This window comes from Charadrius vociferus, unplaced genomic scaffold (assembly GCF_000708025.1).
Source record: "Charadrius vociferus isolate BGI_N301 unplaced genomic scaffold, ASM70802v2 scaffold484, whole genome shotgun sequence".
NCBI lineage: Eukaryota > Metazoa > Chordata > Aves > Charadriiformes > Charadriidae > Charadrius > Charadrius vociferus.
Genome location: NW_009648074.1, coordinates 1,472,652 through 1,486,567, shown reverse-complemented (window position 1 = coordinate 1,486,567; position 13,916 = coordinate 1,472,652). Strand labels below are relative to the sequence as shown.

Sequence of the window (13,916 nt, the reverse complement as noted above, 5' to 3'; positions counted from 1 at the left end):
GCTGCTGCTGCTGCTGCTGCTGCACCTGCCTGCACTCCTCCTCCACCCGCATCAGCAGCCGCTGGATCTCACGGTTGTTGGGACACAGCTTGATGGCCTCGTTCAGGTCCTCCAGGGCTGCTGAAAACTGCCTGCTTGACAAAGGGACAGAAATGAGAACTGAAATTACTCTGGATTTGAATGGAGCCGTTCTCGGAGGCTCCTGAGGGTTAAGTGGCTTCTCCGTGTTAGCGAGGGATTGTCTGTGATTGCTACCGCTGGCTGCGTCCCTCACACTCTGCCTTGTGTGCCTCCCTCGGATTTATTTTATCCAAACTGAAGGAAAATACTGCCAGCCGTTCTGGAGAAGAGCAGAACGCAGTCCTGAGATGGCACAACCCAGACTGGCAAGGATGCCCGTCCTCTGCGGCGTGCGTTACAGGCGAATTAATTACTCCTCACAGCACCACCACGAGCTTTGCCCCTGCGTCCGCGAAGGGGAAACCAAAGCACGGACAACCGAGAGCCAAGCTCCCCACTGCTGTAAACAAGCGCAGCTCTGACGGAGTTGCAAGCGCTTACGCCAGTGAAAATTTCCCTTCTGCCGGCTGCCAAGACCACCCAGCGTCAGGGCTGGCTCCGGAGCTGAGGGGCTCCCACGGGTCAGGGCTTTAGGCACGGCTTGTCTCTCCGATTTTGCAACAGGTTTGGCTAACTTCTCCCGAAGGACGGCAGGGACCCCCCCTGGGGAGCCCCAGAGCCCCCCGGGGAAGCCCCTGGGAGGGAAAGGGCAACCTGCGAGGAGCCAGAGGGAGGGGGGGGTTGGGGAAGGGGGTTGTCATCTACAGGGACACTGTTGGCTTTTGAGCAAAACCATCTGTTTGAACGTGACTGTCATCTGGGGGGGAATGACCACCGGCAAAAACTCCCCAGTACCTCCCAAGACCAGGGTAAGCTTTTCCACAAGCCACCGAAAACCAGGCGGAGGAAGGAAAAGCCTCCTGTTCCCCGGACTGTGCTGAGCTCAGGGGTGCTGCTGGGCACAAACCGGGAAATGAAGGAGAAAAGCCAAAGTGGTAATGGTTTCTGCTGGAGAGACGTGGGGAGAAAAAGACCCTTGTATGCAGGGAGGCTGATACCATCTGGGAAGGAACCGGTTCTTACGCTTCCTTACAAGTGTTTTGGAAACAATGGAGAGGAAAACCGTTAAGGGAAAGGCATTAGGTCAGCGTGGCTCAGCGACCAGAAGGTCACGGCTTCACCTCCCACGTGAAGACCCGGTGGACCAGGCAGCGCAGCATCAGCTGGGTCAGGAGCCCGGTTCCACACATCGCCTCCAGCGTGGAAGGTCAAACGGTGGTGGTGGTGTCTGCTGAGCTACGATGTTTGCACAGGTGGACTCGACATTACCTCCGGCTACTAGCCACGCTCTGCACTGCCCCGCACGGCATTCTGGACGCTGTTTAAAACCGAGACGACAGCGCGCCCAGCCCTGGAGGGTATGACTCAAAAGCAAGCCCTCCTGCTCATTAAGGAATGGCATTGACAGGTTTCGAAATGAAATCTAATCTCCCATCTTTTAGCCTTCGGGGAGGTTAACCAGGAGGCATCCAGGTTAACCCGGATGGCATCTCCTGCCACCCGGGGGGCAGAGACCCCAGCGCGGCAGCTCTGGAGAAGCTGGTCGCAGTGCTCTGAGCACAAGGTACGGCTGGCGCCCGCCTGCACGGCCCCTGCGCAGACTCAAAAGCAAGCCCTCCTGCTCATTAAGGAATGGCATTGACAGGTTTCGAAATGAAATCTAATCTCCCATCTTTTAGCCTTCGGGGAGGTTAACCAGGAGGCATCCAGGTTAACCCGGATGGCATCTCCTGCCACCCGGGGGGCAGAGACCCCAGCGCGGCAGCTCTGGAGAAGCTGGTCGCAGTGCTCTGAGCACAAGGTACGGCTGGCGCCCGCCTGCACGGCCACTGCGCAGCCAGTCGGCAGGTCCTGCCTCGCAACAAGCGCTGTGGGACAGAGAGATTCATAGGTTCTGAGGCCAGAAGAGATCGCTGTGATGAATGAGTCTGCCCTCTTGTGTAAGACAGGCCACAGGGCTTCCGTAAGTCATATTTTGCTTCAAGTCCAAGCTGCGGTTGAACTGAAGCGTATTTTTGAAAAGAATACCCAATCTCGGTGCAGTTAAGGTGTTCAAAGTTCAACTAAGATGAACCTCTCAAAACGTTTGCATTCAGCTGCCTCCAGAAACTACAGAATGAGGGAGGGCGTTACTTTGGAGTTTGAGGGGTTTGTAATCTCATTAACGCGTGGTTCTCTGCCGTTTCGTCCCACGGGGACACCGGTACGGTTTTGCAGGGCGGATGCCATCGGTGTGGCCAGGCGCGAAGGGACCGGCGCCTCGCACTTTCCTCTCTCTCTCTCCTCACCTGCTGCTGCGTTTGGCCCTTGCTCTTGCATAGTACGCTTCATACGATTTCGGTTTCAGCTCCAGTGCTTTAGTAGCAAATTCCTCCGCCATTCCAAAATCCTGTCATTACAATAGGTGTGCAGATAAGTAATTGAATAGGTACAGAAGTAAAAAAATACATACAGTTTGGGAAGAAAACAAACTTAATACGGACATTTATTTTGCATGTAAACTTGGAAAACTTGATGGTACCGGAATGTTTCACACAGATTCGACATCATTTACGGCCAGAAAGCTACGATGGCACGTCCAAAGACTCAAAGCTCTCTTGTAACGCTGGATGCTGTCAGCACCCACAGAGGCCAGCGTGCTACCAGCTCCGTTCTCATTAATTGTGTCCCCAACAAGTGCATGCAATCCCTCTCCAACAACCTGCGGTCTTGAGGAAACATCTGGTCTTGCAGAAGTTGGAATGTAATCTCATGAAAGATTTTTTTCCACAGTTGAAAGCAATAGGAAACCTTTCCCACGCCCTCTGCTTCCCACTCCGCTACACACTGACATACTGCGAAGGGGCTGAATAAAACTGCACATGAAGGACGGGACTCCGATACCTCGGTAGCTACAAACAGGATTTGCCTGGCAAAGGTCTCTCACCAGTGCAACCCGTTCCACGGCTCCTTGTCTCTCGCCTACACCTCACTTGGGAGACTCGATTGGGAGTGGGGAGGGAGAGGGTGACAGCATGGGCTGGAGACTGCTCCGGGTGCTTCTGAGTGGCAGTGCTATCTGCTACAGTTCAAACCCTGCTGGCTCTCCTCCCTCGCCTTGTCCCAAAGGCTTCCCATACCACCAGGCTCAGCTGAGACCTCTTCCCAGTGGAGGGGCTTTCGTTTCGTAACCAAACACAGCTCTGGGTGGCTGACTTGGGCTATGGCCCCGACAAGTTCTGGGAGAAAGCAGCAAAGTACTCCTGATTTGGTCAGACACTCAGTAAGCAAACTCCACCTTCTAGAAACGAAGTTTCTGACCACACAGTGGCCACCTGGACCACGCCAAGCAGCCATGTGCGGGTGAGCAGGGTCAGCTGGACCTCAGCAAAACCCAGGGGGAGGTTTAATCTCCCCTGAGGTGCCCACACTGGAGCTTGCTATCTGGACGCCCCACCTGGGGAAGCTCATACTTCTGTTTGTACCTTCAGTAGCAGCTACTGAAGAGACACTGCCTAATGAAGTGGGAATGCAGTCAGGCGGTAGGTACCTTCTACGGTCTCATCTATAGATGCAGAAACTGCAGGAGCAATTACAACGCCCTGAAATTCTCCATCACAAAACCTGGGCTTCCCCGGTTAACAGCAAACTGAAAATCTTGTCCTTAAAGCGCAGGCTGAGCCACGAGTTGGCTTGTTTAAAGAGCAGCTTCACCATTTTTTCTACAAACTGTGTTGTTTGCTCACCAGCATTAAGATTTTACTTCCATTGCTTTTCAGCTGTCTCCTTCACAGCTTAAAGAAATGAAGGTGTGACAAACTCCCCCTTCCCCTCCGGTGTCATCTTTGCTGGCTCACGGCCCTGGCAGAGATTTCACTTTTCGAGTCTAGGGAGACTTTGAGTTGTAGAGGTGAAAATCCCTGAATGCGGAGCAAGGGGAGGCGGTGCTCATCTGCTGGAAGCGCTGCAGGAGTTGGTCGCTAGATGCTGCTAGATGGGAGCGGGGAGAGTGACGGTGATCTGGCAGTTCTGGGAGGAGAGGGAGTGTGTGGGGGTGTTTCTGGATGAGTCACTGCCCTGGGGAAGTGCTAGCCCCCTAAGCATATGCTCCTTCATTTTAAATTAATTAGTATTCAAAGGAGCACATCTCCTGGCTCCTCCCTCACCGCTGCCCTAGAAATCTGGAAAATGCCTCCACCCCCAATTCACATCATCATCAAAAGGGAGTAATAAAAAATTCAAAAAGCTATAAACATAGCAATGAATTTTTAATCATCAGAAATGCATATTAAATCATTACTTCTTTTGAATTATAAAGTGCCAGTGCTCTGCGAAGGACAACCAGGTTACACAGAGGAGAGATCTCAGAGGTCAAAGCACGATTAGAGGCTGGCCATGTCTCTGCGCACGGGCAGAAAGCTGGCAGCTTGCGCTTAAGGCCACGAAGAGTGGGGAGACTTACATTCATTTTCCTTCGACATCGGGAGAGGTTGAGAAGGAGCGACACCTTCAGCTCACGGAAGGTCTTCAGGTCTTCTCCAAACCCTTCCCTGGGGAATTTTTTCAGAGCGTACTGGTAGCGCTGGGCAGCCTCTTTCACTTTACCTTTCTAATAAAAGGAGAACATGTCAAAACACATCCTTGGGTTGAGTTTACTTCACAGCAGAGAACTCCCTCAGCAGCCCCATGAATGTTTTCGGTGGTTAAGGTAATACGACTTCACTATTGAGCTCTTTAGAAAGAAAAGCCCGTACGTTTGATCAAGGGACCACGTGATCTGGAAATGCAGATAGACGCCTTGTGCAAGTAGCGCTCTCCCACTTGGTACGGAGTTGTCATGCTACAGTGGGAAACACAGCAGAAACCGTGTTATGTTAACTCAATACAACTCCATCTGGTTTCTGGATGGATGGTCTTTTGAGTTGGGTGATCAGTAACCCGTTTCTGGAGAACACCCTGCACCCAAAGCTTAATAAGCACCAGGGAGGGTAACGAATACGAAGTGGGGGACTTTGGTGGAGCTCCTGGGGCTGAGAGAAGCCTCTGCAATCACAAAGATAAACATTATGGCACTGATGTGGCTCTCAAGTCGGACAAATGGGTTGGGATCCATCTCCATGGACTTTAGATGTCTAAAAATTAGGTGTCTACATCTAAGCCTGTCAACTGGGTTCCTTTTATAGTTATTGGGACGCAGCAGTCACCTTCAAAGGGTGACTCATCTTTGCTATTTTGGGCACCTATTTTTGGGATGGGCTGATCTGCGCCCTGGAGGGGGGCAGCCGTGGCAGCCAGGGTGAAAGAAAGAGGGCAAAATGGGATCTAGGACGCGTGCAAGTCATGATGACCCAGACATAAATTTTGCAGCTACGAATAGTAAGCTTTAAAACCTTTTAGACTCAGGTTTCTCAGCTGTATCGCGTATCTCTGGCAGATAACTCCAGCTACAATGCCAGCTTTGCATATTTTCTGCTTCACCCTTAGAGCCTAACAGTGAATCATTGTTGTACTTGCACATTTTGTGCGTGTGTGCAAATCTCCAGGTTTTAAAGATCGACTTAAAATAAACACGGAGCAAAAAAGACTCTCTGACTCTAAGGGCGGAACGTCTCCCATGGGCTAAAGGACACGATAAAGCCATCTGTGTCCTGGCAATGTGTTTTCATTGCAAAAAGTTTCTTCCACAGTTTTTCTGGGATATACTATCTCGTTGCCTTGTTCCCCAGCAGTGAGCCTGCTAGGCAATGACAACCTTGCCAGATCTGATGCAATGACATCAGCACTCCGAATCTCTGTAAAACACTTGGGTTCTGGTGTTTTCAAAGAGGAAATGAAGTGCTGGCTCAAATCCACAATGCAGAGAGCCTTGGCTTTGCTTCAGCTTCGTTACAGGTTCGGGTAATCAATCCCCCCCTCCCCAACCCCACTAACCAAAACCAGTTTGCAACGCAAGGAATGCAGCGAGCAGTAGCTTTTGCTTGCTGCGGATTAAGGCAGCGCCATTGCTCAGTCAAAACCTCAGAGGAAGTTAAGCTGCAAGCTGCATCTGTTAATTTTTTTTCCCCGAAAAACACTCTTCTCACCTTATAAAACATGTCTCCCTCCTCCATCAGCTTGCTCAACAGGATGATCATGATGTCTGGTTTGGAGGTTGCCATCGCCCATGTTGCTGGACCTGTAGTGTACAGGATGCATGATGGGTAAAAAACTCATACAATGCAAGGGTGGTAGGAAGCTGGGTGGAAAAAATATCCTGGGGTGGGAATTTCTGCTGGAGAGAACAACTTGGCATGGTCAAAGGGCAGAGCTCTCCAAATGATTGAGCTGACAATCCCTCTCGCACTTAAATTAACGTCATCCACTTTGCAGTCATTAAGGCTAATCCTAATCGCCACCACCGCCGCGATGGTCTGGGAAATGACGGGAGCCATTTCCACAAGAGGGCAGTGCTGATTGTGGAACCAGCTGGGGTGGGGGAAACGGCGTGGTCGGGAAATAAAAGGTATTTAAAAGGAAAAAATCAGCGTGGTTACATAAAAGCATTTCTAAATTAAAATCTCTGGAAGCGTACTAGGAAACCTAAAGTTTGACTGTCGACAGGCGTTTTGCGTTTAAGTGGATTGTGATTTCCAACTTCCACTGATGTGAAATACTGGAGTAGAAAATCCGTTAAGGTGGAAAATACGACAAAGGAAAAGGTCGTGTCTAAGCGGTGCTGGTGCCGAAGCCGTCTGTTGGGCTGGGGACACGCCGGCTCGGCGCGGGGGACAGCCCGTGCAGAGCCAGTCGTTATCTCAAGGTCTAATACTGGGAGGGAAGGGGTGGCAAAAATCTGGGGACGACTCATTAGTGTGGGTGAAGAATAAGTCAACAATACTCTATAAGTAGATTCAGTACATTTTGGGGGAAGGAGGTTAGTTTTTGAGTTCAAGTTATTCTCTGCAACAGTCATTAAAAAAATTATTTGAAGGTGAGGTAAATTAAAAGATTAGAGGTGTTGGGGACGCATGCAGGCTAAATCAAACAGGAGAAAGCAAGGCTGACAAAGCTATCAGATCGAAGCTGATGCTGACAGCAATGAGATATACCTCGTGGGCGACTCGGTAACGTCTGACAACCTTCAAAGAAAGGAGAAAACAAAAAGTTGTAGGAGAGAGGGGGAAAAAAAATGGATGAAGGTGAAAAAAAAAAAAAGAAAAGGAAAAAAGCAGCTGTGAGAGGCAGGCAGCAAAGAAGCCGATGCACCAGCAAAATCCCCTTTCACAGGAAAACGTAACGTGAGCAGCTGTGTGGCGCAGTGCAGGTAACACTAAGATCGGAAAGCATACACAGAGCAAGTGAACGCAGCAGCTCACAGCAATGCATGGACATAGTACGTTTGTCGACTCAGACTAGTAAAGATAGAAAAAGCATTACCGGAGGAAAGACCTTGCCAAAGAAACAGTTGTTTATTGATTAACTTTGCTAAGTAATACAACAGCAACAAAAAAAAAAAAAAAAAAAAAAAAGTATTCCCCGTTTTAACAAAGAGAACAAGGCAGTCATGACTCGCCGGCTGCTCTGGGAGTACGAAGCAGCGGCCGGGGCTGAGGCTACCTCTATGTTACGCTTGTATTTTCTAGGAAGCCAACCCCACGGCTGCGAGTCCTGCCTGGGCACAGGGCCGACAGCGCGTTGTCCCCTCGTCCCTACCTATCTTTGCTCCTTTCTTCAGGAGAGTGACGACGACCGAGGTGTTGCGGCACCCCACCGCCCTGTCCAGGGGACGCATCCCGCTGTAGTCAACGTGCTCAATCATGGCTCCATGGTCCACCAGAAACTGAACCTGCAACGAGAAGCCCACCAGTCAGTTCTGCTCCTGGGCAGGACCTTTGCCTGCTACTGGTGATGCACACCCAGCAGAAGCTTGCTCTGCTCCACTGCCTGGGTTAACGCCACCTCTACGGGGGTGGAGGGTTCGTCAGTCCCATGCGTTGTCCTCTATGGAAGAACCTGCATGTATGGAGGGCCAGGACTCTATAGATGCATATTGCTGCATCAAGCTGAACTGTACTATTTTAAGGCTTAAGTCACACCAGGGGAGGTTTAGATTGGATATTAGGAAAAATTTCTTCACCAAAAGGGTTGTCAAACATTGGAACAGACTGCCAAGGGAAGCAGTTGAGTCACCACCCCTGGAGGTCTTTAAAAATGGGCAGATGTAGCGCTGAGGGACACGGTTTAGCGGTAACTTGGCAGTGCTGGGTTAATTGTTGGACGTGATGATCTTAAAGGTCTCTTCCAAACAGAATGATTCTATGATTCTACGATTCTACACCAACTGCCCGCTATGTTCTGCATGTGTTACAGGCCACTTACCACCTCTGCATCGCCGTAGAAAGCTGCCAGGTCCAGCGGAGTGCGTCCGTTTTTATCCGCGTGGTCGGTGGCAGCTCCGTTCTCCACCAGGGAACGCACCACGGAGAGATGTCCCTTCAGACAAGCCCAGCTGAGGGCTGTCAAGCCCTCCTTGTCCATTAGGGAAATGGAGGCACCTGAAAGGACAAGCACCAGTTCACTGAAGAGCTCTCTCTTGTTGAGCACTCTGATACAACAAACCATCCGCTTAGTGATGACAGCTTATTTTTAGAGAACTATGTACATAATTATTAATTACTTTATTAACATTTCTCCCACCGCGGATCCCACCCTCCACGGCAACTTCAAATGCACCGACAGGAACTGTGGCAAATGAGTTTATTCACACCAAGCTGCAAACTTTTTCGCACCTAGCTCTGTAGGCTTTTCTGGCAAACATCTTCTGAGCAGCAGGGTGGATTTGACATCCCTCATCTGAGACATCAATCTTTCTTTTTAACTGTTGGGGTTTTTTTTTTAATCAAAACCCATTCCAGCCTGTGTGAGTCAGAGATGAAGACCATTTTGCTGTTTCAGCAGGTCATGGCGTACCAAGGGGAACTAAGTCAATCCAGCTCAGTTCTCCTAAAAAAGCACATATTTTCCCCTTTTCACTCCCCTCCCCTTTACCCAAATCGACACAATTTCCAGCAGTATTTCTCCCTGAACTTTACCCAATATAAATACAACGTTGTGGGATAAACTACTGCCAACTGCAAGCCAAGGAGAGAGGGACTTGACATTTTTTTGGATGAAGAAATCGCGCTGCCATACCAACGGGTCAGCATTGCTTCATGCGGCATATGGATACGCATATGAGATCTGAACAGCAGCATTAAGTGAACACTCCTCTTGGTGGCACGAAGACAACTCCGGTTGCCATGGCACAGGCAGGGCTCTGGCTCTCCGGCGTGCAGGAGAGATTCGGACCAGCTCCGCTCCTCCGAGGAATTGCAGCTACCTGTGGGGATGCTCCCGCCAGCAGCCTGGGATGAACTGCTGCTGCCGTAGGATTTTTCTCCTGTAGGTAAACTCTAAACCACCCAGCACGAGACCTTCACTGGTGCCAGAGAGCTCAGCGAGTGAGGGAGTAACGTGAATTTCCTGAGCCTTCCCCTTCATCCCAGCCTCACGCATCCCCCTGTGCGCACACATCGCCCAGATGACAGCAAACTGAGAGGTCGTTCCAGCTTGCACAGCTGTTTGTTTGCGGAGGAGCACAACACATGAATGTTTGCTCGGGATACGTTCAGAAACCTCCGCCCAGAGCTCTTGGCACAGCCACGGTGCCTCGCTCGCCGCGTGCCTCCGAGCTGCCAGCGAGGGAGGTGGCAAACGGTGGTTGGGGCAACGCGGTGTGCCGAGGAGCAGCCCTGCCTGCAAGGCAGCTCAGGTGTACAGGCTAAGGGATGACAACAGAAACCCCCAACATCTCGCCAGCCTTCTCTCACGTTGCCCACACTGCACCCAGGAACCCTTCTGAAGCTCTGTGAAAGCCCTCCAGATGACCCTCAGCTCACCCAAGGCCAAGTTTTGCTCAGCAAGGCAGGATAAAGCCTCATTTAATTCCTTCTTATTTGTGGGAGGTGTTCCTGCCCAGGGCAGGGGGTTGGAAATAGATGATCGTTAAGATCTCTTCCAACCTAAACCATTCTATGATTCTATGACACCAGCTACTTCCTTGCAATCAAACCATCAAAGTCTTCTCTTGTGTTTTCCCTCTGATTCTTCTGGAGCAGGTGAGAAAGCTCCCGCGGTGAGAGCGAAGGCTGGAAAGCCGCATCATCACCCAACCTTCCCACTCTTTTCCCGGTCCAGCGGAAGAGACACCCCATACCACGGGGTGACACGCCCAGACTTCAGGATATCACTGCAGCAACGCGAGCGGAAGGTCTAAGCGAGCAGACAACGCGCATCGCTTCAGAAACACCAAACCGCTGCTCCAAGGCAGGCTGGGCACGACCTCCGCAGAGGCGCCGAGCTCCCGCCGCAGCCGTGGCTCCCAGCAGAACCGCTGCTCCACTCCGAAGGCATCTTTCGCTCCTTCGGGCATCTCTGACCTACTTAGCATTAAGGCAGTCAGACGTGAAACAAACCGATGGTTTCGAGGGCAAGTGGCTTAAGGTGACCTCATGGGATCGATCCCGGCGGCAGCGGGAAAGATTCTGGCTGGCGAACCCAGCTTGCTTCTGAGAAGGGCTGGGCTGCTCCTTCCCAAAAAACATTACCTGGCTAAATGCAAGAGCTTATGATTTCCTGTGTTATCCAGCAGGCACACAGCAATGAGCCGGCTAGAGAAAAAAAGAAAGGAGTGACGCTTGGAGCATCAAAAAGGAGGAGGGAATAGGCAGGACGGTCGGATCCTTTCTGTGCAGAGCATGCACCTGAAGAGAAAATGGCCTCAAGTTGGAGCAGAGGAGGTTTAGACTGGATATCAGGAAAAATTTCTTCATGGAAAAGGTTGTCAAGCACTGGCACAGGCTGCCCAGGGAAGTGGTGGAGTCGCCATCCCTGGAGGGATTTAGAAGACGGGTAGACATGGTGCTGAGGGACATGGGTTAGTGGTGGTTTGGGCAGTGTTGGGTTGATGGTTGGACTCGATGATCTTAAAGGTCCCTTCCAACTCGGACGATTCTCTGATTCTATGTCGCGCCCGTGCAGGGTTACCCCCATGGGGATGAGGCTCAGCCTTCTGTGGCAGAGGCACAAGATGGACAGCGAGCAGCATCCTCCACACGTACCACGTACCCCAAGGTACCAAAAACATCGAGGGATTGGTTTTTGCAGGAAAATGAGATTCGGAATCAAGCTCTCTGCCAACGGAACCAGCATCAGGAATTATTTTGCTTTGTGTAACACAGATCCGGATAAATATCAGCTTTAGCAGAGCTGTTACCAGGAAAGTTTAATTCACTGTTCACACGTCCATTGCTTCTGGGTGTTAAGCGAAAGCAGTAGGTAACTCTAAAAATTTGGGTTTCAAATTGATTGATGACTGCAACTCTGTTAATAAAAAGTGTTTACAAACGCTGACTGTGTTAATCAAGTACAGTCAAATGAGATTTGCTTTGCAACACACTAATTAATGCTTATGGCTTATGATTCACACACTTGGATTTTAATGAAACATTGAACAGGATTGTCAAAGCCATTTTAATTAAAATACACCATATATCACTGTACTCTGCCCAGGCTTGAGCTAACTTTTCAGGACCATGTGTTATAGCGTATTTAGTGGAGTTTATGAAGCTATTTAGAAGAATGGATCTTTTAAAGTAAAAAAGGTGGGGTTTTTTTGACTTCTTGGGCTCTCAGTGTCCAAAGAGCCAGGGAAACACGACGTGCGTTTGTTGGTGATCCCATAGCCAAGACCAGATTACCTGCTCTTTTCATCCTCCACTCAACCAGTCAGTCTAAAGCAACACGCACAGTTCTCAAGTCTGGCAAAAGAAATCACTTATTTTAAGCTTTTTACACACGTTCCGTCAAGCTGCAAAATGGGCCCCATTACAACTCAACCACGGAGAGTATTAATTTGAAATTTCCAAAAAAACCCCCTAGAACATTGGAAAAGAGTTAATTGAATTAATTCATAAGAAACTCATGCCTCAAACTGATCTTTGTCACATCCCTGGGCAGGTTCCAGCACTGAACAGCAAAGATCCCACTGGCCTATGGCTCAGGACAGACAGAAGGGCAATGAGAAACTTGCTCTTGGAAGCCTGGCAATTTTACAGTGAAAACACGTTCTTACAACTACTACGTAAAATATTCAAGTGTCTCACATTTTGCCTAAGAGGTCAGCCACAGGCACTTACGATACGAAGAAAATACCCCTTCCCAAAGAGGGATCTTACCTGAAATAAAAATATCAGATAACAACACAAGAATTAAATGCTATTTCTACCCAAAAATTAATGGAAAGTTACCCAAACAATCCCAAACATTGGCTATCTGTCAAAAAAAAAAAAAAAGTAGTCTCTAAGGAACTACATATATAAGAAATAATCGTGTTCACACAGGTTGCAGGCAGCCCGTTCTTCTGACTCACCTCACACATGTACAGGAGAAATGAGTAAAACTGGAACATGTTCCTGTTGACTGAGTAACTCCCAGTGAAGGGGAGTTTAATTAGACACTGAAAGGACTGAGTGAAGGGAATCTGTGAGTGCAAAGCTGAGGAGCAGACCATCTTCAAAACATTTCTGTTTTACTTCCAACACATACACCAAATCCTTGTCTGTGTCGGGGCCTCATCCTCCTGCTGATGTTGGCGTCAAAGACGTGGGCAACAATACTAGCACTAAAAATGGAAGTGTTAAAATGTGTCCTGGACTCTGGTCCCGCGGTTGAGTCTTGCCTGCCTGTTCCATGGCGATGCTGACGGTTCAATCACATCGCTTCTTGATTTTTTTTTGTCTAAGCGTGGTTCGAGGTCATACTCTTAACTCAATGCTCAAAGCACCTGTGATACCTTATTTTATTTTCTAACTCAAACGCGTGGTTTTGAGCCTGTGAGCACCAAACACAGACAACAAAACAAACAGACAAGATTAGTGCTATGACTACTCTAGTCTTGCTCTCCAATAAGCTGGATATGGTGCCGAGAACCTCTCCACCGCCCGATCCAGCAGTGGGACTACAATTCCCATCCCGACATTACAAACTCCAGCTGTGCAGGAGAGAGTGCGGTGGGACTCGCCGTGGCCGGTCTCCAACACGCTTTGAAACACGTGCTCTAACCTTGTGCAAGGAGAAACTCCACCGTGCCCAGATGTCCCTCAGATGCAGCCATCATCAGCGGTGTCCGCCCCTGCTTGTCTGCCATGTTCACATCAGCGCCGTGCGTGAGTAAGAGATCGACAATCTGCAACACACAAAGCGGGAACACACGTTGCATGTAGAGATCCAGTTGGGAACACACCTTGTACGTAGAGAAACCAGAGCCAAGGAAGAGCAGAGTGGTCCTCATGTCTTGAAACTTCACCCCTCAAGGTACGGTGCCCTGAGACTACTGCTGCAAGATTAGGGCATAGGAGACGCGTGTAAGGACAGAAAAAAATGACCTTTTAAGTCAAGAACATCGCATTTGCTTCCCAAATGGTGAGATAACACAGGACTTAAGCAAAAGCTGTCTGTAGCCAGCAAGAGCTTGGGGTGTTGGAAGCATCAATATCTCTTCTCGCTCCGATCATTCCCCGAAAGAGTTGGGGTTTGTCTTTGCCACCCATATTTCAGCAAGATGGAAGGAATGGCCTGACCCTACATTTCAGGCCATCCCAGCGGCGCGAGGACCCCACTCACCTGCCAGTGGCCCTGTCTGACGGCGCTGAAGAGCGGAACCACCCCGCGGCGGTTGGGCTGTGCCACCGCGGCACCCTGCTCCAGGAGGAGACGGCAGACCTCCAGCTTCCCGCGCC

General features: G+C 49.9%; 1 protein-coding gene across 1 annotated transcript in view; it reads right to left on the bottom strand.

Moving 5' to 3' along the window:
* Window positions 1-13,916, bottom strand: part of TANC2 (tetratricopeptide repeat, ankyrin repeat and coiled-coil containing 2) — a 218,381-nt gene that overhangs the window by 1,965 nt on the left and 202,500 nt on the right. The window contains exons 19-26 of the mRNA XM_009883856.1: window positions 13,801-13,910; window positions 13,240-13,363; window positions 8,458-8,633; window positions 7,792-7,924; window positions 6,183-6,274; window positions 4,562-4,708; window positions 2,409-2,509; window positions 8-131 (exon numbers count right to left, since the gene is read on the bottom strand). Of these exons, the coding sequence (XP_009882158.1) occupies window positions 8-131; window positions 2,409-2,509; window positions 4,562-4,708; window positions 6,183-6,274; window positions 7,792-7,924; window positions 8,458-8,633; window positions 13,240-13,363; window positions 13,801-13,910 (1,007 nt within the window). The remainder of the gene's footprint in view (window positions 1-7; window positions 132-2,408; window positions 2,510-4,561; window positions 4,709-6,182; window positions 6,275-7,791; window positions 7,925-8,457; window positions 8,634-13,239; window positions 13,364-13,800; window positions 13,911-13,916) is intronic.